General features: G+C 43.0%; 1 protein-coding gene across 1 annotated transcript in view; it reads right to left on the bottom strand.

Moving 5' to 3' along the window:
• FAXC (failed axon connections homolog (Drosophila)) overlaps positions 1 to 21903 on the bottom strand; it is a 70996-nt gene that overhangs the window by 14403 nt on the left and 34690 nt on the right. Inside the window, exon 5 of the mRNA XM_008574515.1 lies at positions 875 to 991. Coding sequence (XP_008572737.1) covers positions 875 to 991 — 117 coding nt within the window. The remainder of the gene's footprint in view (positions 1 to 874; positions 992 to 21903) is intronic.

The raw sequence follows: 21903 nt of genomic DNA on the forward strand, positions 1-21903 counted from the left end.
CAGCTGCTATGTATATCCCACCCCCCCCTCCACTCCCCCACCCCACCCCTACACACACTCACACACATACCCAACATCTGGTCCCTGGATATCAACCCAAGGTGAGCTGACTTTCCTTACCCCTGGCCACCATGAATTTTACTTCTGGCTACCAACCCCATCCCCACCCCATGCACGTATGTTCACCACCTGGCTCTGTTCCCATTCATCTCCATTCCTACCTTGCCCCTTCCAGTCTAGAATTGTGATTCTTACAGGCTTTGCAGCCAAGATCATACACACACAAAAAGATACCAATACTGTGCTTCTTTGGTCAAAATGCACATATAATAATATTAATAACAATACTTTGCATACCACCAGACTTATAAAGCATTTGTAGATATTTCCTCATTTTCCTACAATCCTGAACTTTCCAGTTTTGCTACTCTCACCCCACTAGAATAGGAGGAAGGAGTGCCTTGAACTCAAGTGACACAGAACCATATGTACTTATACCTACACGTAAAATATCTAAGATGAATTCAGGCTCAAAAAGAGCATCTAAGATGTTAGTGAGGTCCTCAGCCCCTCCCACCATGGTTAATGCAGCACTGGATATACCAGAAAGTGGTGAGCCTCCATTGTCCAAAGGAAATTAAGGAAGACCAACAAAACAAGGGTACCAGGTGAAATTCAAGCCCTGTTTTAGCAACAAGTACTGAGTCCCACTATGTAAGGAACTAGAAGAGAACTGACCCTGGCCCCAGACACCACAGCTTTGTGTCTCTGTAAAGCACAGCCAAGCTCAAAGCATTAGTCTAGAATTCTCCATTGTGCCCTACCCACCCACCCCCAGCAACCCTCAAAACCTGAAGAGGTTTGTAGGGCTTGCCTTTGATCAGCCGCTCAGGTCTTGTCCCTGGTAAGGTCCACATTGCCTGTGCCAAGTGTCCAAAGACAGTGGCGTCGAGAGTGGAAAGCTTGGGCCCCATGATGTACTTCTTATCACCTGCAGCAGACAGAGCAGAGAGATCACTGGGCTGGCACACACTGCCCCACATGATCACAATGGCATTCAGCACACTCATTATCCCCTCATGTAACTGTGCACCAAAAAGGTTTGCAGAGTCAAAATGCATGCATTCCCTTTTTCTTAAAAAAAAAAAATTAGAACAAAAGTAAAATGAATTAAGCAATTCTGTGATACAGCAACCCACAGGGTAGCAAAGCAGGAAGCATATCAAGATAAGCAGATGAGGCACGGTGTTGATGGGAAAAAGAGAGAACTGATCAGCAACAGACCTCTGAAGAAGGGAACCTCCTTATTCTGAACACCAGTACTTAAAGCTTGTGATGCTTGAGGACACCTGGAAATTTGCTAAAACCATCTCAAAAGTAACCCAAACCCAGCACAGCCAACCTCAGCACGTACATTATTTAATTAATACATTTCCTCAGGAAAAACAAGAAGCATAAGCTTCTTAAGTTGGGAGGCAAGGTTTTCCAGGACACCCCACAGCCTTGGCAAGGTTCTCACCACTGAGCACAGCTTCCCTGGGAAATACTGAGTAAAGAGAAGCTGTGAGGTCACAGGCTCAGCCCTGACACCAGTTCCCACACAGGGATGTTTCATACACTGCTCCCGTCTCTCTGTTTCCACCACTAGTGACCTAGCTCAGGTTTTGTCACCGGGGCTATCACACTCAACCTGTTAAAATTGCTCCAGGTTGTAACGTGCTGCAGCATAGAGAGGCAGCACAGTGGAATTGGATCCTCCTAGTTCACATCCTGGCACCACGGTTATTCACTGTGGGAACCTGGTCATTACTCAAACTCCCAGAGCCTCAGTTTTCCCATCTGGAAAATGGGGATAATATTAAGAGTGTCTATTTCTTGGGGCTACTGTAAAAATGACATGACACGGTCCATGTAAAGCACTTAGCACCATAACTGGGTAACTCAATGAACATTAGCTCTCATGATGACAGCCCTCCCTTTCTCCAATCCATTCCACATCCCACCTGAGCATCAATCTCCTAAGGTGCTCTTTTCATCATGTCACTGTGTTTCACAGACACCTTCGATGGTTTACTAAATGAGTTATGAAATAAAGTCCAAACTCAACTTGAGCTCAAGGCCCATCATACTCTGCCTCTAACCCATCTTCCAGCTTTATCCCTCCCTTACTCGAGCACACCTGAGGACCACCCTCCCTCCGCCAGCACACTCCCCACTTCCCACTGCTACTGCTTTGCTATGCTGTGCCCACCCCTTCCCCTGCCCCTCACACCCTCTATATGCTCCTCACTTCTACCTGATCAATTCTATCCATGCTTCAGGCCCAGCCCCAGCCTCTTTTCAAAGCTTTCTCTTTCTGCTCTGTCTGGTAGCACAGGAGCTCTCAGTTCATACAGCTCTGTGTTCAAATCTTTCTTTTGCATGTGACCTTAGAGGACTTTAAGGCATTCAATGCCTATGAACCTCAATCCTGAAGTATGAAATGGGAAGAATCGTTAGTTGTTGAGAATAATTGAAGTTATTCACAGCAGATATATCCTGCCTCTTCTCTCTTGGGCCTCTTGATTGGCATTTTTTCCATACTGCTCTATACAAAGGTTTTTTATTTATGCATTTTATTGTCCCAGCTAAATGGTTGGCTCTTTGAAAGTAAGGGTCATTTCTCACTGTTATTTAACAGACTCTTATACCGTGTTCACTATGTGCCTGGCACAGTTCTACGTGCTGTGCCCTAGGAATATCCACCCGTTTCACACTTCTTGAGTGGCAGGCTGAGGAAGTTAAATATCTGAGGACAACACAAAGGTGAGACAGGAGGGGAAACAGCTGGAGGTGGGAACACAAGGTAACAAACCAATACAGCACAAGAGAAGCTGGAAGTGATTTTTGTAAAAAATCATTTCTATTGTATGAGGGTACTCAAAAAGTTCATGGAAACGTTGAATCAAAAGATAATACAACTGTTGGACTTACAGAGAGAGAGAACATACCTTGGGATACAAAGTGGAGTGGAGAAAGGGGGATGGGGAGGGAGGTTGGGGATAATTGGGGGGACACGGGGTATAATCACAATTTGTTGCAATGGGCATGCTGCCAGTATGGATCTGGCCACCACATCTTAGGCACGAGTGTTGACAATTTGCTTTGTACTCCATGAATATTCATAACCAATAAATAAATAATACAAATCCCTCTATGAACTTTTTGAAGACCACTCATATGTTCTCTAGGAACCAAGAAATACCCTACACCAGCACAACATGCTGAACCTAACCAAAGTGTCTTTTCTGGTGAGGACGATCAAGTCATCCATGTTAGACCCCCTAGGCGTTTCCATTGTCAACCAAATTCTGCATCATGAGTCTCATCCAAGGAAAAGCCTATTACCTAAATACTGGGAAAACAAGGGAAAATACTACCTGGGCAAAAATAATAAGAAAAACTAGGTATCATTTGTTCTCAAGAGTATCAGTTACTTCCCAATGGTGCCTCCAGCTAGCTCCATGCCTCCGCCACACCCCTGCTGGCATTAAGTGAACGCAGGTAGGCAGCTCTCCTGCCACCCGCCAGGGCAGGAGGGGTGTTTCAGCCAGATGGCCACACAGTCCTCCCTACAGGATTGTGCCAGGGCTCAACCCATTCAAGGCTCAAACATAGTACAGCCCACAAAGTGGGAGCCGTGAGAGGGCTTTAGTGCTGTTGTGGAAAGGGCCACACACAGCTTCAGATAGGAGAAAACAAGAATAAAAAGAGTAACAATGGCTTCCTGACCAAAAACTAAAAATAAAAAGGAGGAAAAAAAATGTTCATCTCCTTGAATTGCTAAAAAAAAAAAAAAGGACTCTAAGGAAAACACCAGAGTAAAGTCTATAAATTGTGAAGTCTGTTGTAGAATCCAAAGACTTTGGGGGCAAGATGAAAAAATACATATGGATAAAAAATTTGGAAAACCTAAAAATAGAGCACATAAGATCTGGAAAAAAGAAAAAAATAGTCATAAAAAATATAATCATTTGAACGTGTACATCAACTCGTGCATACAGTGTTTAGCCAAAACTTGCCATTTGGTCTCAGAACATTAAAACTGGAAGGACACTGAGTTAGTAACAGAACCAGACTAAGAATGCTGGCACCCAGGTCCCTTGACTGCTGGCCTGATGTCCTTATCTACACAATATGCCACATGAATCATCATCTCAGAGATAAGGAGAAGCAGCAGAGGGTTGAGCTGTAAAAGTTTACAAAAGGATGTTTTGGTCAGGAAGAAACACAGAATACTGAAGGGAAAAGAAAAACAGACATCTGATGAGGTTTCTTTTAAAGCTGCTTACAAAAAAAAAAAAAATATATATATATATATATATATATGGAATTTAGTATCTGTGGAATATGTTGAGTGGAAGACACAAAATTATATGTATACACACACACACACACAGAGGACAGTTATAAATTTAAAGAATATAAAAAATTCTCTGTCATTAAAATGTCCTCAGAGTACCTGATAGCAGGAAGCTGCTTTAAACTTTATTTTGAAATAATTTTAGACATACAGAAAAGTTACAAAAATAGCACAGTTCCTGTATATCCTTTAAGCACCTCCTGCTAACATTAATATCTTACATAACCACAGCACCTTTATTGAAGATGAGAAAGAAACCATTAGTACAATACTACACTACAAATCTTATTAATTCTTCAACTAATGTCCTTTTTCTGTTCAGTATCCAACCAAGGATCCCACATTGCTGTTAGTTGTCATGTCTCCTTAGTCTCCTCCATCTGCAAAAGTTCCTTTCATAACCTTAACACTTTTAAGTAATAATGGTCAGTAATCTTGTAAAACGTCTCTCATTTGGGGCCGTCTATGGTTTTCTTATGATTAGATTAAGTCATGCATTTTTGGCAACAATACCATGGAAGTAGTAATGTATATCTTTCTTTGATGGTTAATTTTATGTGTCGACTTGACTGGGCCATGGGGTGCCCTGCTATTTGTTCAAACAATATTCTCAGTGTGTCTGTGAGGGTGTTTCCGGTTGAGATCGGCATCTGAATCAGCAGACTGTGTAAAGCAGATCACCCTCCCTGATGGGGGTGGACCTCACCCAGTCAGTTGAAGGCCCGACTGCCTTCAGTCTGGGACACTGGCTTTTTTCTGCCTTTGGATTCCAGTTGAAACACTGGCACTTACTGGGTCTCAAACCTGTCAGCCTTCAGTCAGTTCTCCTGGTTTTTAGGCCTTTGGCATCAGACTACACCAAGAGCTCTCCTGCACCTGCCACTTGCCAACTCATCCTGTAGATCTTGGGAATTGTCAGCCTCCATAATTGTATAAGCCAATTCCTTATAATAAATCACTTTATATCGTATTGGTTCTGTTTCTGTGGAGAACCCTGACTAATATGCCTTCTCAGGGCATCATATCATAGTATATAATGTCCATATATTTTGCCACTGGTGATGTTTAACCTGGTAACATGGTAAAGGTGGTATCTGCCAGACTTCCTCACAATAAAGTTACTATTTTTCCTTTTGCAATTAATAATCTTGGGAGAGATACTTTGAGACTGTACAAATGTCCTGTTTCTCTTCAAACTTTAGCCCACTAATTTTAGTACCCTTTGGTAGATGTTATCTGAAACAATTATTACTGTGGTGTTTGCTTAATCGTGATTTTCTATTTCTCTCATTCCTTCTACATGTATTGATTAGAATTCTATTGTCCTTCCATCCCCATTTACTAATGTATTCAATTATTTATTTATGTAGGCATGCACTCATGGATATTTATTTTCTTCAATAGGTTTTAATCCAGTACTTTCATTATTTATTTTGTTGCTCAAATGATTCCAGCTTTGGCCTTTGGGAGCTTGGCAGGAAGCATTTTTAAACAGGAAATTGAATTAGATTTGACTCTGCTTATAGATAACAAGGCCAAGTCAAAGGCTTCAGATCTGCAGCACTCCCAGGGTTCACCAAGTGGCTGCAGATATCATGACCAAAAGGTTTTAGCAAAAGCAAAACAGTAAGGGCACTTCTGAAGGGCACCAAAGGAGTGGGCTTGGGTGATCAGGTACCTCAAGCTTCCTTTTTGACAGCCAAACCACCCCAACCACTTCTGCAGGGATGGTGAGGGATGTCTGAGCACCTGTAAGTCTCCCTGCCAGCCTCTATGTTGGGAGTGTGGACTGTGAACCATTGACAAGGGAAAATGAAGTTTGAAAATATCAAAACCCTAGGCAGTGGGGGACCAAGGGTACATCAGTCTCCCTGAGGTATGCTCCACCGGAAGCCAGCTTCCAAGCACCCAGAGAACCTCCCTGAGGGTACAGAGCCCTCCTGACTGTGAGGGTGAGTCCACGTCCTGACAGTGGCAAGCTGACTTCAGGTGCCCAGGGAGACTTGACAGACCTTCATGGCCGGGTCTTCCAGTGGCCGTCAAGGAGCAGAGACCAGTGAGGAAACACAAGGACAGTGACCAAGCAGTCAGAGGAAAGGGGCCATGTGGATCTGGAGAAGAAGAGCCACAGCAGGAGTGACAGGAGCTGGCTCTACTGCAGGACATGACAGCTGGACCTGGGTATTTCTAGAATCTGATATGACCTCTTCTGGGTGGTCTGGACAGCTCCTCTCTTGTTAGGAAAGCCATATTGCAGATGCAGGTACCACTGGGCTTCCCAAAGATGACCAAACACTGAGTAGGGACTATTGAATCACGAATGACAACAATGTTAAGTAGCCCTGATGAATATCTGCTCATTGTACCCCAAGACTTGAGCTCACTGTGATTGGACTTTATCATAGATCAGTCATAAATTTTAGTGACCTCCATTAACCCCAGGCTGCTTGTCCTGCCCTCCAAGCCTGACCTCTGCCTTCCCACATTTGTCTTCCCCTGTCATGGGCAGCAACAGAGGGCTGACCAGGAGATAGCAGGACAAAGCAAGGACAGGTGAATGTGGACGAGGTCTGAGCACGTAGGCAGGTTACCTGCCCCTGCCCACTAGTCCCAACTGAGGTGATGGCTGGGAGATGATGGGGAAGGATAAAAATAGAAGGCAAAGCCACACAATTGTCCAGGAAGACTAAATCAATATTGAGTCTGAGAAGAATGGCCAGAATCCAAGCCTGAAGACTCAGGCCAAATTGAGGGAATGAGCCAGATAAGAGCTGAAGCAAGCTGAACTTGATGAGCAGGGGGACCAAGGGAATAGGAGGGGACAAGCAGAGAGCTATATGGGTCTTAAAGACCCCCTGGAGGGTGGGACCCTACTCAGCACAACTGAGGAAGTGCTCATGTCCTAGGCTGTTTGCCTGCTGCCTGGCTCCAAGCCTCCTCCTGGGGGAGGGTGCAGACAGCCGACAGTGTGTGGCACTCTCCGGACCCAGGCAGGACAAGCTGAGGTCTACCTCCTATGAATGCTCTACTTCCATCAAACATGTCAGTCAGGTGCTCATCCCATCATCAGTGCTCATCCCATCCTCTCTGTCCCAAATAATCTCCACTTATCTAAGCCCAACCCTTCCCTTAAGACTCAGATCAAGTCCTACCTCCTCCACTCCATGAAGGCTTCCCACACTGTCCCAGTCTACTGGAACCTCTCGTTGCCCTCTCCTCTGCTAAATCCCAGGGGTACATACCACTTAGAGCAGGAGCTAGTCAAAGAATAGCGCAGCAGCCCCAGCAGCACCTGGGAGTTAGAAACACAAATTCTCAGTCCCATCAACTGACCAGAATGCTTGGGAGTGGGATTAGAGCATCTGTGTTTAGCAAGCTTTCAGATCAGAGTTTCTCAAACTTCAGAGGCATACAAAGAACATGGAACCACACTGCAGTTCTTGGACCACACTTTGAATAGCACTGTTCCAGGTGATTCTTATGCACACTAAAGTTTGATAAGCATTGGGCTAAACTAGAGCAGATTAGTGGTCTTCAACTTGAGCATGTACTAAATCACCTGGAAGACTTTTAAAAACTGATTGATGCCCTTCCACCTCCACCCCAGGAGTTTCCAATTCAGTAGGTATGTAGTGGGACCCAAGAATTTGCATTTCTGACAAAATCCCACGTAACGCTGATACTGCTGCTACAGAGAACAAACTTTGAGAACCACTGGTCTAGATCACTTATTAGGTAAATCACACAGCCATCTTGTAGTCTTATGTATGTGCGTGTCCTATCTCCTCAAATAGTTTTAAGCTCCTTGAGGGCAAGTAAACCTCTATTTAATTTTCTGTCCACCTTGCTCCTATCCCAATAGAAACCATCAATTAAGGTGATGATAGCCATAATTATATTTGATCTCTGGCCTTTCTTAGAATGGAGAGCTATTGTAGGGATTAAATGGTATAATGTAAAAGCGTTTTGCAAACTAGAAGGTGCTAGTCTAATGTAAGGAAGTATTTTATACTCCTTGCCAATAACTGAAACGAATAACTTGCCTGTGGACAGAACCAGTCCAACCTCTCTCTCAATCTAGAAATTTCTTCTACAAATATTCCCCGACCCCAAGCCCACTGGGAACTTCTGTCCCATAACTTGGGCGGGCTATTCTGTGGCTAGACAGTTTCATATATCAAGACAAAATAAGTCGCCTTAGAACTTCCACCATTGATCCCAGTTCTTTCCTCTGGAATCACACAAAGAATGTATGGCCATATTTATTCTACCACAGCATCCATTCCTAGTCTCCACTAACATACTTCTAAGTAAAAATTGATCACTTGTTTCCACATATGTCACTATGGGATGGGGTAGAAAATTTATTTCAGAGCACTGAAAACAGCTACAGCAATGAATCTCTGAATCACATCTCCTTCCTCCCTTACTAATTCTTTTCCCAGTTTCCACTGGTCACTAACAGCTCCAATTCTGCGATGTAGCCAAATTTCCAAATGCTATAAGTGGCAGAAGAGACAAGACAGCTGTAGTAAAAAATATAAGTTCAAGAGAGGAATTAAAGAGAATGGTCAAAAGCTTTTCAAGGACTAATTTTTCTATTAGTCTAAGAAATTATAGAGCAATTGTGTGTTTCACCTACATGGAGTTTCCTACACTTGAGCATTGATACGATTCATAAGCATATAATTCCAGTGAAGTCAGTGTGGACACCATTCATATTTCTAATCTCCCTCTCTCACCTTTAACTGGGAATTGAAGGAAAATCGAGAATCAAAACTTTTGAGTGCTTTCCCCAAAGAAAGCACAGGAGGTCACAGTAACCTCACCAGCCAACATCAAAGAACTCACACTTTAAGTTCTTTTTCTGCATGTGAGTATCGCAGAGGGCAAAGCTATAGGAAAAATAAAATCCACTTCCTGTTCTCTCTTATGTTCCTGATCAGACCTCTCTTTGTCAAACATAATATATATGACAGGCCACTTACTTTAAAGAGTCTTTGTTCACATTCCCAGCATACTCTAAAATCACTGCACAGATAGCTCTTTCAACAATGGGGGGGGGGTTGCTATCTTGTATCTGAGGTTGCTAACATCATTATGGGTAAATCTCAGAATTAAAATCATCAACTTTTGACAACTTGCTGACATCAACTAAATTGCACCTATCAGTTCGCACTCTGGGAAAAGATAAAGGTGAGTTGGGGTGGAGGGTAAATAGCAGAAGCAGCCCCTTAATTTAATCCCTCTTCAGATTTCATTCTAGAAAGCAATTAGATACTCCCATAATATTCTATAAAATCTCTGAAAGAACATACAAGCAAAAATTTATTTCAACTTGTAAGGACCACCAATACCAATCATCCTGCCTCTTCTTCCCAGTCCTCTCTTCGCTGATGTCCTAGCTCTGAAAATTCCTTATGGATGAGACTAGGCAGCACGATAAGGAATGGGTTGTGCTTGCTCCTCCGTACCTCAATCTTCCCGTTAATGTGTCTGAGCACCTTCTGAATTCCATACACTCAAAGCATCCATGGGCATATTTTGTAACTTTAGGAAACTTGGATGAAGGACTGGCACCAGTGTTGAAACATTTCACACAGGGGAAATCTAGATTACAAAAGTATGCCTCGGGAGGAGGCAATTGCCTGCTCAGGCTCACTTATAATTTAATATCACTAAACAGCAGCTCCTTGAAGTCTCAAAGAACTACAGCTAACACGTCAGACAAGGATGTCACTGACTCACTGACTCACTGATGATCAGCCTTCCTGTTTCTCTCTCTTCTGGAGGTTGCTGCAATACGGTTGCTTCTTAGTCCGACTACGCATTCAGCTGAAATGGAGAGATTTGAGGCATACACAAGTTATATGGGTCTCTCTCCCCAGTTCCACTTTCCCAAATGCACCTTCTGAGGATAAAGAATATAGAACACTCAGCTCAAATGACATTTGAGGACAGCCTTTCCCCTTAATTTCATTTTTGTCTTGGTTGTACTGTGTTGGGCAATCAAAGGAACCAGATATTCTATTTATTCAATAAAGACTATCTGGTTGCCTCCAAATCCCGGCTAATGAAACAATACATCAGACAGAACTCAATGTCATGTTCAAACTTAAGTTCAGATCCTTTTATAAGGAACTTATCCTTCTTTTAAGAAGGCTGAATAGTAATAGGATTCTAGTGGGAGGTTTTGTATTTGGCCATCAGGGCCAGAGGAGCTCAACTCTGCAAGCAGATTCCACATTCCCAAAGGACCTTTCTTCATTCAATGGATCCAAGATTTCACCTTAGTCGGAATCCAGGATCCTCAGCGACTTTCAAACATCTAAGCAATCGCCAAAAACTGGTAAAGATCTTTAACGACCAGAGCTGTTTAGGACCCTCCAGAGTGGTAAATCTTACTCAAATTAACTCCACAGGCACACGTCCCTTAGGAGAAAATCAAATTGCTATCGAACTCATCTTTAAACATGGCAATCCTACACCTTCTCAAATGATACACCCATCAGTATGCTGGACACCATGTCAAAAATCTGTGGGATACTACTTTTCAAGTGCAGGACTGAATCACTACCTCCTACTCTGTGGGAGACATTATTACTCCCTTACTGAACACACTTGCCCATGTGTCCTGACAATTAAACGGCTAAGAAAGGCCATGGAACTCTTTCCCCAGTACAAACTACTCTCTTAAAGATCACTGAATCCAGAGACAGAAACCTCCTATGTGCCAAGCTCTGTAATCTTGGAATAGATCCCAGTTTCTTCATAGCCAGGATGAGAATACTCCTGCTAGAATCAGACTGGATAATAAGAGTCTCTTGAGAAACTATTCTTGAGTGATAGATTCTCCTTCTAAACTTTTCCCTGAATAACTTGAGGCAACTGAGATCTGGTGCCTGCCACCCAGCACAGCAGGAGAAGCACTCTCTCCACTGGCACCCTGGCTCTACTCTTCACAGCTCAGAAGCAGCTGGAAGAAATACCTACTAGGATTAATGGGATTGTGTTTATGTAGATGTATTAATTGTTTCTGGCTGCATAACAAATTACCCCCAAATTTATCAGCTTAAAATGACAAATAATAAATATTTGTAGTTTCTGTGGGTTAAGAACCCAGGCAACCTTAGCTGGGTGCCTCTGGCTCAGGGTGTCTCACAGGCTGCAATCAAGGTATTGGCCAAGGTTGCAGTTATCTCAAGGGTCGAGCTGGGGAACATCTCCTTCCAAACTCACTCACGTGGCTGTTAGCATTCCTCAGGCCCTCACTGGCTCTGGCCATAGATACCCATTTGTTGCTACACGGACCTCTCTACAGAGCAGCTCACAACAGAGCTGACTTCTGCCAGAACAAGCAAGCAGGAGAGGGCATTTAAGACAGAGGCCGGTCTGTGTAATTGCATCTTGGAAGGGTGATCCCATTGCTTCTGCCATGTTCTATTTGTTAAAAGCAAATCCCTAAGTCCAGCCTGCACTCAAGGGGAGAGGATTACACAAAAGGATGCACACCAGGACAGGGGATCATTGTGGCCCATCTCGGAGGCTGCCTACTACAGGAGGAAAACATTCTTATTTCCCAGAGCTACATTCAAAACCGTTTGCAAGTTAAATGTCATGATAGCTGTAATTTACTTTAAAATACTCCCACACCAAAAAAAATAGATGAAGCAAATATGACAAAATGTTAACAACTATGAAATCTAGGCGATGGTTATAAAGTTGTTCATTATAGTACTACTCTGCTTTTTTCTGTGTGTTTGAAAATTTTCATAATAAAAAAAATCAAAAATTGCCTGATCTTGTTCACTAATAATGGGCCAAGGGAAAAAGTATATCAACTATGCTAAATCTTAAAGTACTTGGCAGACAACCTCCAGTGTTTAAATGGATAATACTAAATAAGCCTAATCTAACAAGTGAATGAACTCAGCTACATGAGGGTATATTTGGTAGATGCCCTGACGGTCTCATCAGAATGGTTCTCTTATGATTTTGTCTAGACTGCAAAAGAAAGAAATTCAGTGAAGAAAGAAATCACACTAGACAATGAGCTCTACTTGAACACAAACACCATATCCCCCCAGTACCCAGCTAGTGCCCAGAACACTGTGGGTGATCAGTAAATATAATTATTTTTCAGCGAATGGCAACTATTTTATAATACCTTGCCCTTAAATCTTTTAGACCAAAATCATCTCTTCTATTACTTGATGGTATGAACTCTAGTGTCTAGAACTCTGGGACTCAACCAAGGACCTGTATAGATGGTTGAGCTGGTAGGTCATGAAGAACTATCTTAACCTGCCCCTTACTGCTCTAGCTCACTGCCCCATGGAGGCAAGACGACCTTCTAACCAGACAGCACACAAGTAAGGCCCATAAGTTTTCATAAGAGGATGTACAAGGTTAGACCTCCTAGTGTCTAATACAGTAAGACCTCCCTTTTACCAACAACACAGAAGAGCTAAACTTCTGGAGGTCACCAAAGAATTAAATATAAAAGTTCATTCAGGACTTGCCAAAGCTTGCCCTCCTTCACCTAGAACATAATTTGTATTAGAAAGCAGGTCTAAAAGGTGCCTTTGCTATGATTGCAAGGCAAGTTATCAAAACCTCTAGGCTCGGGCCGGCCCGGTGGCACACTGGATAGTGCGCCGCTTGGGAAGCACGGCAGCGCTCCCGCCCGAGGGTTCGGATCCCACATACAGACCGGTTCCCGCTCACTGGCTGAGCGAGGCGCGGGAGCAACGCCAAGGGTTGCGATCCCATTGCCGGTCCGGTACGGGGGCAACACTGAGGGTTGCGATCCGTTGCCGGACACGGAAAAAGACAAAAAAGACAAAAAAAAAAAAAACCTCTAGGCTCGGGCCGGCCCGGTGGCACACTGGATAGTGCGCCGCTTGGGAAGCACGGCAGCGCTCCCGCCCGAGGGTTCGGATCCCACATACAGACTGGTTCCCGCTCACTGGCTGAGCGAGGCGCGGGAGCAACGCCAAGGGTTGCGATCCCATTGCCGGTCCGGTACGGGGGCAACACTGAGGGTTGCGATCCGTTGCCGGACACGGAAAAAGACAAAAAAGACAAAAAAAAAAAAAAAACCTCTAGGCTCTCTATGCTTTACCTGTATACTAATTTGATCAGAAAAAAAAAAAGACATAGGAACCATATTAAAGTAGCTCTCCAAAGAAATGCCTTTGGAGCTGCAATTCACCATTCAACCCTGAGCTTTTATTAAGAAGATTTTACAAATGTTTATATTCAAAAACACTGTCCATTGTCCAAGAATTCAGGACCAAGAAAAAACCTGTCCCAGTTGAAAAACCTGTGTTTTCTTTTCTAACAAAATAAACACAAACATGCCCCACATATTTCCTTTTTTATCTTAGTTGACAAAAAGTTCAATGTTAAATTGTACACAATTCCAGAAACAAGCTTATTTCAAGAACATGTTGTTTTTGTTTTTGTTTTTCCTGACTGGTTTCTGAAAGTCTTATATTAATGTTGAATATCTTATATTGCTCTGTTTTACATGTATCCTAACATTGTGGATTGCCTCAAATTCCTTTTGGAAGTTAGTGTTCATTCAGCTATTTTTTACTATTTACTAATTACTAGGCCTTTTGTTAGGCACCAGGGTTAGAGGAAAGCCAGACAGCCAATCCCTTCAAGATGATAATAATATCCACAGGCAAGGCTGGGGACAGTGAAGGAGGGAGAGCACAGAAACCCAGGCAAGCATAACATAGCACTTCCATGACGGTCCTCGACGACACAGCAAGAACAGAAGCACCCAATGTAAGCAGCCCCACAAGGCAAGGGTGAACTTTAGGAAAGTTTCTAGGAAAGTGAAAATAAGTCTTGAGAATCTGTCAAGTTAAGCAAGGCGGGGGAAACAGCCTATGCAAAGGCATGAAGCTGCAAAACAGCACAGTGTACTTCAGGGAACATGGGTCATCGATGTAAGAATAAAGACGCGCATGGGGAAGAAGTAAGAAATGAGGGTGGAGATGTGAGCAGAATTCAGGTTGGGAAGAAAAGGAGCTTGGATTTTAGCCTAAGAGGAATTGAGATCCTACAGTTCTGATTTATATTTTAGATTAACCACACTAGTAGAACTGAAAACCAAAACTGGAGGTTGGGACACCAGCTAAGTGCCTCTACTATGGTTGTGGGGCAGAAAGGAGTTTAAGGTATTTAGTGAGCACCCCAGTGATGAATCGTATCTATCCATCCAGTAAGCAACCACTTACTGAGCATCTGGCTCCACAGCCAGACTCCGGGATCCAGGCCTGACCCCACCTCTTACCAGTCATGTGATCTTTGGTAAGTAATTAACCACTATGCACCTCAAGTTTCCTCATTCACAAACCAGGAATGATAATGTTAAAGATAACAATAATCATAATAATACCTACCCTCAGATTCATTTAGTGAGAATTAATAAGAACAATTTCTACTTCATATATTCTCACCAAACCCATATGAGACTAGGTATTGTTATTTTACCACCTCGGGGATGTATATATATTATATATAGTGAGTCTTTCACATTATATACCATACATATGTCATATGTGTAATATATTATACTTATAAAATGTATAATATGCATTATGTATATTACTATGAGGGTATGTATTATATATTTGTGGGACTATGAGCATAACTGACTCCATCTTAGGCCCTTACCACTTGTTATGTCTTTGTGAGAGCTTGCCCATAAAATTTTACAGTAACTAGGGGAAAGGTAGTCAGAACAATAGATAGGAATAACCTGCTGACTGTTTAAAAACAAAAAAAAGAATGGTTAAGTGCCAGTGTGGTGATAACCTGGTGTAGCCACCTGCATCAACATTTGAAGCTAGTTACATTAAGCTTGTTTATGAACTGCCTACAAAACCTAAGCTCAGCCTTGAAATAGTGCAGAGAGAGGCCTGGCATATGCCTTTGGGTCATCATATGCCCAACCTGTTACTCTGTAAGTAAGTTATCCTGTAATAAAATTCTTTGCTTTATCACATAGAATAGCCTGTTTTGTTGTTTGGCCTCAGGATATCTTTCCAGTTAGGAGGACAATTTGCTTTTGGTCCACCTTCAGACAGTATCACATTACTATTCGCTTAAGCACATTGTAGATGCTCCATCAATGTCAGCTCTTAGCAATATTATTTTTATTATATACAAGACAGCTCTGGGTGCTTGGGATGCAGCAATGAACAGAACAGACAAGGTCACTGCTGTCATAGAGTTCCTATCACGTGGCAAGATGGTAAACAAATCAGCCAATAAGAAAACATTAGCTAGTAATAAGTGCTATGCAGAGAATTCAAGTAAGGTGAAGTGACAGCTATGTTAGACTAGGCCATCAGGGAAGGCCTCTCTGTGGAGGTGATGTTTACACAATGTCAAGAAGGATCTTGACATACAAAGATCTGGAGGAAGAGAATTCCAGGCAGGGGAAGCAGCTAAGACAGATGCCCAAAGGTTGGCATATGGTTTGTGTGTTTGTGAAGAGAAGACCAGTGTGGTTGGGATATAGCAGGCAAGAGCTTGGGGTTAAAAAATGAGACTGAAAAAAAGGCAGGGCCCCAGGCAGTGTAAGGCTTTGAAAGCCAGGTGGGAGATAATGCAGAAGGAGCAATCTAGAGAGACTGCTTGGCATTCAGCTTCAGCAACTGGATGTATGACAGTGGCATTCACTGGGTGGTCACCAGGGTGGACGGGAGGGGGAATTCTGGTTTGGTGGGACAGTGATGAGTTCTGATTTCGGATGTGCTTGAATTTGAGGTGGCTACGGAACATCTAAGTGAAGGTCTAAACAACAGCTGGGATTCAGGAGAGAGATTAGGATGGAAGATACAGCTGTCCCTCGGCATCTAAGGGGAACTGGTTCCAGGACACCCCCATATACCAAAATTCAAGGATACTCAAGTCCCCTAGCTGGCTCTGCAGAAGCCACAGATATCAAGTTGGCCTTCCATATAAGCAGGTTCCATATCGTGCAAATAACTGTATTTTGGATCCACAGTGGGTTGAAAAAAAAAATCTGCATATAAGTGGACCTGCCCAGTTCAAACCCATGGTGTTCAAGGGTCAGCTATATGTGGCAGTGTGCAATGTGAGATGAGTAGAGTGGGGGATGGAATCTGGGAACCACCAATATTCAACGACCCTGAGACGGAGAAGCAGGGAAGAAGAGGCAGAGAGAGCCCACACGTAAGATAGAGGCTAAAAAGTGTTCAGTGATGACTTCCGGCTTTTCCTACCCTACTTAAGTTCAAATCCAAGCTCTAGCATTTACCAGCTGGGTATCCCTAAGTAAGGTACTTCTTTGTGCCTGAATTTCCTCATGGATAGGATCACTGTGAGTGGTGAGTTAATACCTGAAAAGCACTTGGAACAGTGCTGGCATAGAGTAAGGGCCTGCATGTGTTACTAGACGTGATACCCAACGACCCAGATCACCTGAAACAGCAAGACAATAATGCCTCCTCAGGGGCACCTGGGAATCTGTAAAGCTGAAGATAGGTGATGAAGCATCCAGGGGAAGAGGAGGCCTCAGTCCTTTGTACTCTCATACACCCAGGCAGTCTCGTTTCCAACCGCATCACAGCGGGAAGAGAGGCTCCTCAACGCCTTCCCTCAAGCAGAAGTTTCCTACTTCCAAAAGGCTGAAATAAAAGACAAGGCTTTTAGGTGGTAGGGGGTTATTCACCCTTTCAGGAGCAATTTTGGGGTGTGGGGAGCCAGGAGTCAGGATGCAGGGGCCCAAGGAGTAGATGGGAGGCAAGAGAGGAGTAGGACTGTTGCTGCCCTTCAAACAAGCCTCTCTGTGAAGGGAAGACCAGAGAGGACAGAATTGGGGTGCTATTTTTAAAGACAGAAGAGACATACGGTAAGTAGGAGCCTGTAAAGAGGAAAGTGCTGAAGAGAAGGAAAGAGAACCTGTGCTCCACACCTGAGGAGGGAGGGGCGGGACTGGCTGAGCTGACGGTGCAGCTGGGTGAGGAAGGTGAGGGGGACGCTGGGGAGAAAGCGGCTGCCTGAGCAGAAATAAATACAGGAAAGGGCTGATAAACTGGTGCAGGGAGGGAGAGGGGAGGAGAGGGGTCTGGAGAACGTCAGTGATCAAGGGTGGGATGGGATGGGCTAAGCAGGAGCGCACCAGCAGGCTGTGAGGGCAAGGCCGGGGTCAGCCCCAGGTGTCCTCTGAGTCTGGAGCTGGCCCATGGGGGAAGGAGCGAGGTCACTGCAGGGCTGGGGCTCAGCGCTGGGACGACGTGTTGGACAGAAGGTCCACACAAGCACTGCAGATAAGGACATGGGGTCGAGACTGATGTGAAGAGAATGCTGTAAGTCAGAGCGTACGTCCACATAAATCTTTAAGATCCCATGTGAGTCTGAGGAAATATTGGCCTCAAACATCACAAAGCTGTGAAATATAAATAGATCAATTACATTTTTTAAAACTCAAGACTTAATAGAAAAATGAACAAAGGATTGGGACAAATCACAGAAGAAAGATAAATTGGGAAAATTCAAAAGTAAAATGTTTATTCTTACAAGCGATTAAAGAAAATAGGGCAAGTTTACAACAAATAAAGCAGTATGCTATTTTTTAGAGATAAAACCTGATACTGGTAAGCCTTCAGTGAAGTTGGTACCTCAGCCTTTTACTGGCCACTTCGTAAATCTGTACATCTCTCTTGGAAAGTACCGTGGCCATGCCTAGGAACAGACCTAACCATGTCCACAATCTTTCACCCGGTAATTTCACTCCTATGAGCTTATCTCAAATAATTCCTCAGAAGTAATACATGAAGATATTTAAGAATTATCTATGACACAAAAATTGGACTAGCTTTAAAATAATAATACTTCCCAACACAATGAAATATTGTGCAGCTATTAAAGGAGAAAGTCGACACAGAAAAATGTTCAAGGTTCACTTTACAAAATGAACAGGATACAAAGATGTGTACCTCAAAAATGAAACTTTATAAAAATATCCATGTGGAAGGTATAGGGAAATAGGAAAAAGTTACTGAGTTAGGTGATAGAATAATGGGAGATACCTAAATTCTTTCAGTTTTTTTAAATGTTGGCTTCTTTTTCTTTTTTTTTTTTTTTTTTTTTTTTTAAATTTTGGTTTTTTTTTTTTTGTGGTGGGGGTGGTGGGTTTTTTTTTTTTTGTGGTGGGGGTGGTGGGTTTTTTTTTTTTTGTGGTGGGGGTGGTGGGTTTTTTTTTTTTTGTGGTGGGGGTGGTGGGTTTTTTTTTTTTTGTAAAAAAGATGACCGGTAAGGGGATCTTAACCCTCGACTTGGTGTTGTCAGCACCACGCTCAGCCAGTGAGCAAACCGGCCATCCCTATGTGGGATCCGAACCCGTGGCCTTGGTGTTATCAGCACCACACTCTACCGAGTAAGCCACAGGCCGGCCCTTATTTTTCATATTAATTAAACAAAAAATGAGTTGACCTAGGACCCAACAACTGATTTAATGTGTTAGGACATACCAGGTCATCACTTACCTATAATTGCTCCCCAAATTTTATCCAGGCAAATAGCCCAACAGAACACAAGTGGGGAGTTCTTCCCTATCTGGCAACTTGGGGGTGAGGTTGGGGGAGCCCTGAGCCTGCTCATCTTATATTCATCTCTAACACATATCAAGAGGATGTGTACTGATAAAAACTCTTAAAAGCCTATTGTCTACATGGTGCTACCTTGTTAGATGATTTTTACTACTTTCTTTTACTGTAATCCTTCAGTTATTTGAAACCTGAAATTTAAACACAAAGTCAAAGTCACTTTTCTCAGAGGAAGAAAAAGCTAGAATAACCCAGGATAAAGTAGAGACCAGAGTGAGTCTGTCAGAATTATACCAACCAATTTGTGTTACTAAATAAGCCAGGAAGATTTCTAGAAGCTCAGTATTTATTAGCATTTAATCTTATTCTGCTAAAAGTAATTTTTCTTGTTTTCATGAATAATCAACATAATTTTACCAATTGAGCCGGCAACAATGGAAAATGGAAAAGAAATGAACCACACAGCTCAGGGCTGCAAATGCCTGTCCCCATAAGAATGCAAATGTTGGGGGCCAGCACCCAGGGCCCCTAGCGGTTTAAAGATGCCAGGCCCAGGCTAGCTATTCCTTCCCCCTCCCTCTGGAAGTCTGGAATGGAGGGGATCAGTGAAAAAAAGTAGTTAATGCTCTCTGAGTAAATGCTCTCTGAGTATATGGCTCTCTCCATTAGAAAGCAGCGAGCAATTTAGAGTTATTGAATAATACGTAAAGACCTTTCAGAGTAAATCACTTCCACTTCAATCGGCGAACACCAACTCTAGTATGAAATTGTAAAAAGCTTGGGTTCTCACCAGAACCCAATACCAGAACCCAATAAATACAGGTAAAACAGAATTTATGGTTTCCAGATCAAATTATTACTTATCTTGCATGTTATTTTAACAAACCACCAATGCAGACAGTCGGACTGGAGCAGAGGAAAAGCACTGCCGTTAGCTGAATGGCCACAGACCCATTCCCTAGCCTCTCGGAACCTCGTCTGGCTTTTGCATCTGTATGGTAACTAGCTCTCAGGGGTCTGGAAAGACTAGAACATCTTCAAGGTGCTATTACAAATAGTATCTAAAATTTACCCACACAACAAATCTGCAGTCTATACAACAGGTTCTTGACATGGAAAGAAGGAAGGGCTGGGCTAAGTACCATGAAGCAAGACCCAACCAGGATAACTTTCTCAACAAGACTATGAAGTGAGCCAAGTTTGTTCTGAATTTTATCACCTCCCTTATAAAAGACTACAATTTTCTCCCTTTGTGTACTACCTGCCTAAACAAGCCACAGTACCCTCATGTGGCCCCTCCCCTCTTCACACCTTGGCCCAGGCCCCACTCCAGGAGACTGAGTAAACTAACACCAAGCGTGGGGCCTGAGCTGCTGTGTTAAAAGCACTCCCTGCACCGGGTGATTCTAATGAGCAGTCAGGGGTAGGAGCCACTGTTCAGGACAGGCCCCTGGAGCTTGGACAGCACTTAGAACCTGCATTAGGACACTGCTCTGAGGTTCCAGAACATTTCTTTTAGTGTCTATTATTTTCTTTTATCTGTGGATTTTATCTTTCTAGTTAGACTGACAGGTGTAATTACTTTTATGTCTTCATTCTCCTTCTCTGATCTGTTCAGTTACTCAGCATATGCTAAATGTGCTAAAATATACATAGATATAGCCTATTGTCTGTCATCCTTTCCACTGCCCAGCTCTGAAGTCTTCCCCCATCATGTTCACCAGAAGCTGCAGTGTGTGGCTGCCAAGGCCTGAAGGGCTAATGCACAGCCAACCTGCGCATCGCTATGAGGCACTGTCACATGATCTAACTAAACGGTAGGAAGAACCAATATTAAAACAGACTATTCCCAAGCTCTCTTAAAAACAAAAACAATTTTGCTACTGTCAGAGTCAAGTCTGCAAGAAAAAACTTTTTTTCTTTTTCTTTTTTTTATTGAAACATAATTGATTGTACATATCTGTGGGGTACAGTGTTGAATATCAATGCCTGTGCATAATATGTGATGCTCAAATCAGGATAGTTACTATATTTATCATTACACGATGTAATCATTTTTTGTGGCCATTTACTAATTACTCACTAACGCCTCCTCCCACTCCCCTTTTGCCACCTCTGGTGGCCTCAGTTCTGTTCTCTCCTTTTGAAAGTTCAATGAATTATTGTGATTGTTGTATCTTTCTTTCTTTTTCTATTTGTTTAATTTTTTAGCTCCCACTTACGAAGGAGGACATGTGGTATTTCTCTTTCTGTGCCTGGCTTATTTCACTTATAATTTTCCCTAAAATTATCCATGTTTCTGCGAATGGTAGAATCTCATTCTTTTTTATGGCAGAGTAGTATTCCATTGTGTATATATATCACACAAACACTTTAAAAGAAGTACAAGAGTCATTGTTCAAAGCATAGATTTAATAACAAGGGGTGTCAAGTAAAGACAGATCATTTACAGCGCCGATCCTTCAGAAGGCATGAGTGGCAGCCTAAGCAGAAACCACAGTCCAAGAGAACACTCAGGATGTAAGTCAACTGGTCTCCACTTTGGCCTCTGCCTTGTTTTACAACTTGGAAAAATGACTCTGCTCTTTTCTCTAGAGAACGAATATAAAAATCATGAAACCATCAGAACTGGAAAGACCCCCAGAGGCCACCTCTGAACATCTCACCACCTGTAAAAAGACCCTACTCAGCTGTCTTGACAGTGGTCAGTCAATCTCACCTTGAGAGCAGTAGCTCAGGCCACATCACGAGACAAGCCTTCCCAATTGTGGACAGCTCTGTCTTAAAGTTCTGCCTTCCTCCGAGTTGTGAACTGTCGTCATTCCCCAAGCACACCCCACATCCCTCTCTGTCCCCTTCTTCTGTCCCCTATTATGCCTGTCATCTGCAGCCAAACCAAAGTCATGA

Source organism: Galeopterus variegatus, unplaced genomic scaffold (assembly GCF_000696425.1).
Source record: "Galeopterus variegatus unplaced genomic scaffold, G_variegatus-3.0.2 Scaffold1057, whole genome shotgun sequence".
Classification (NCBI taxonomy): Eukaryota; Metazoa; Chordata; class Mammalia; order Dermoptera; family Cynocephalidae; genus Galeopterus; species Galeopterus variegatus.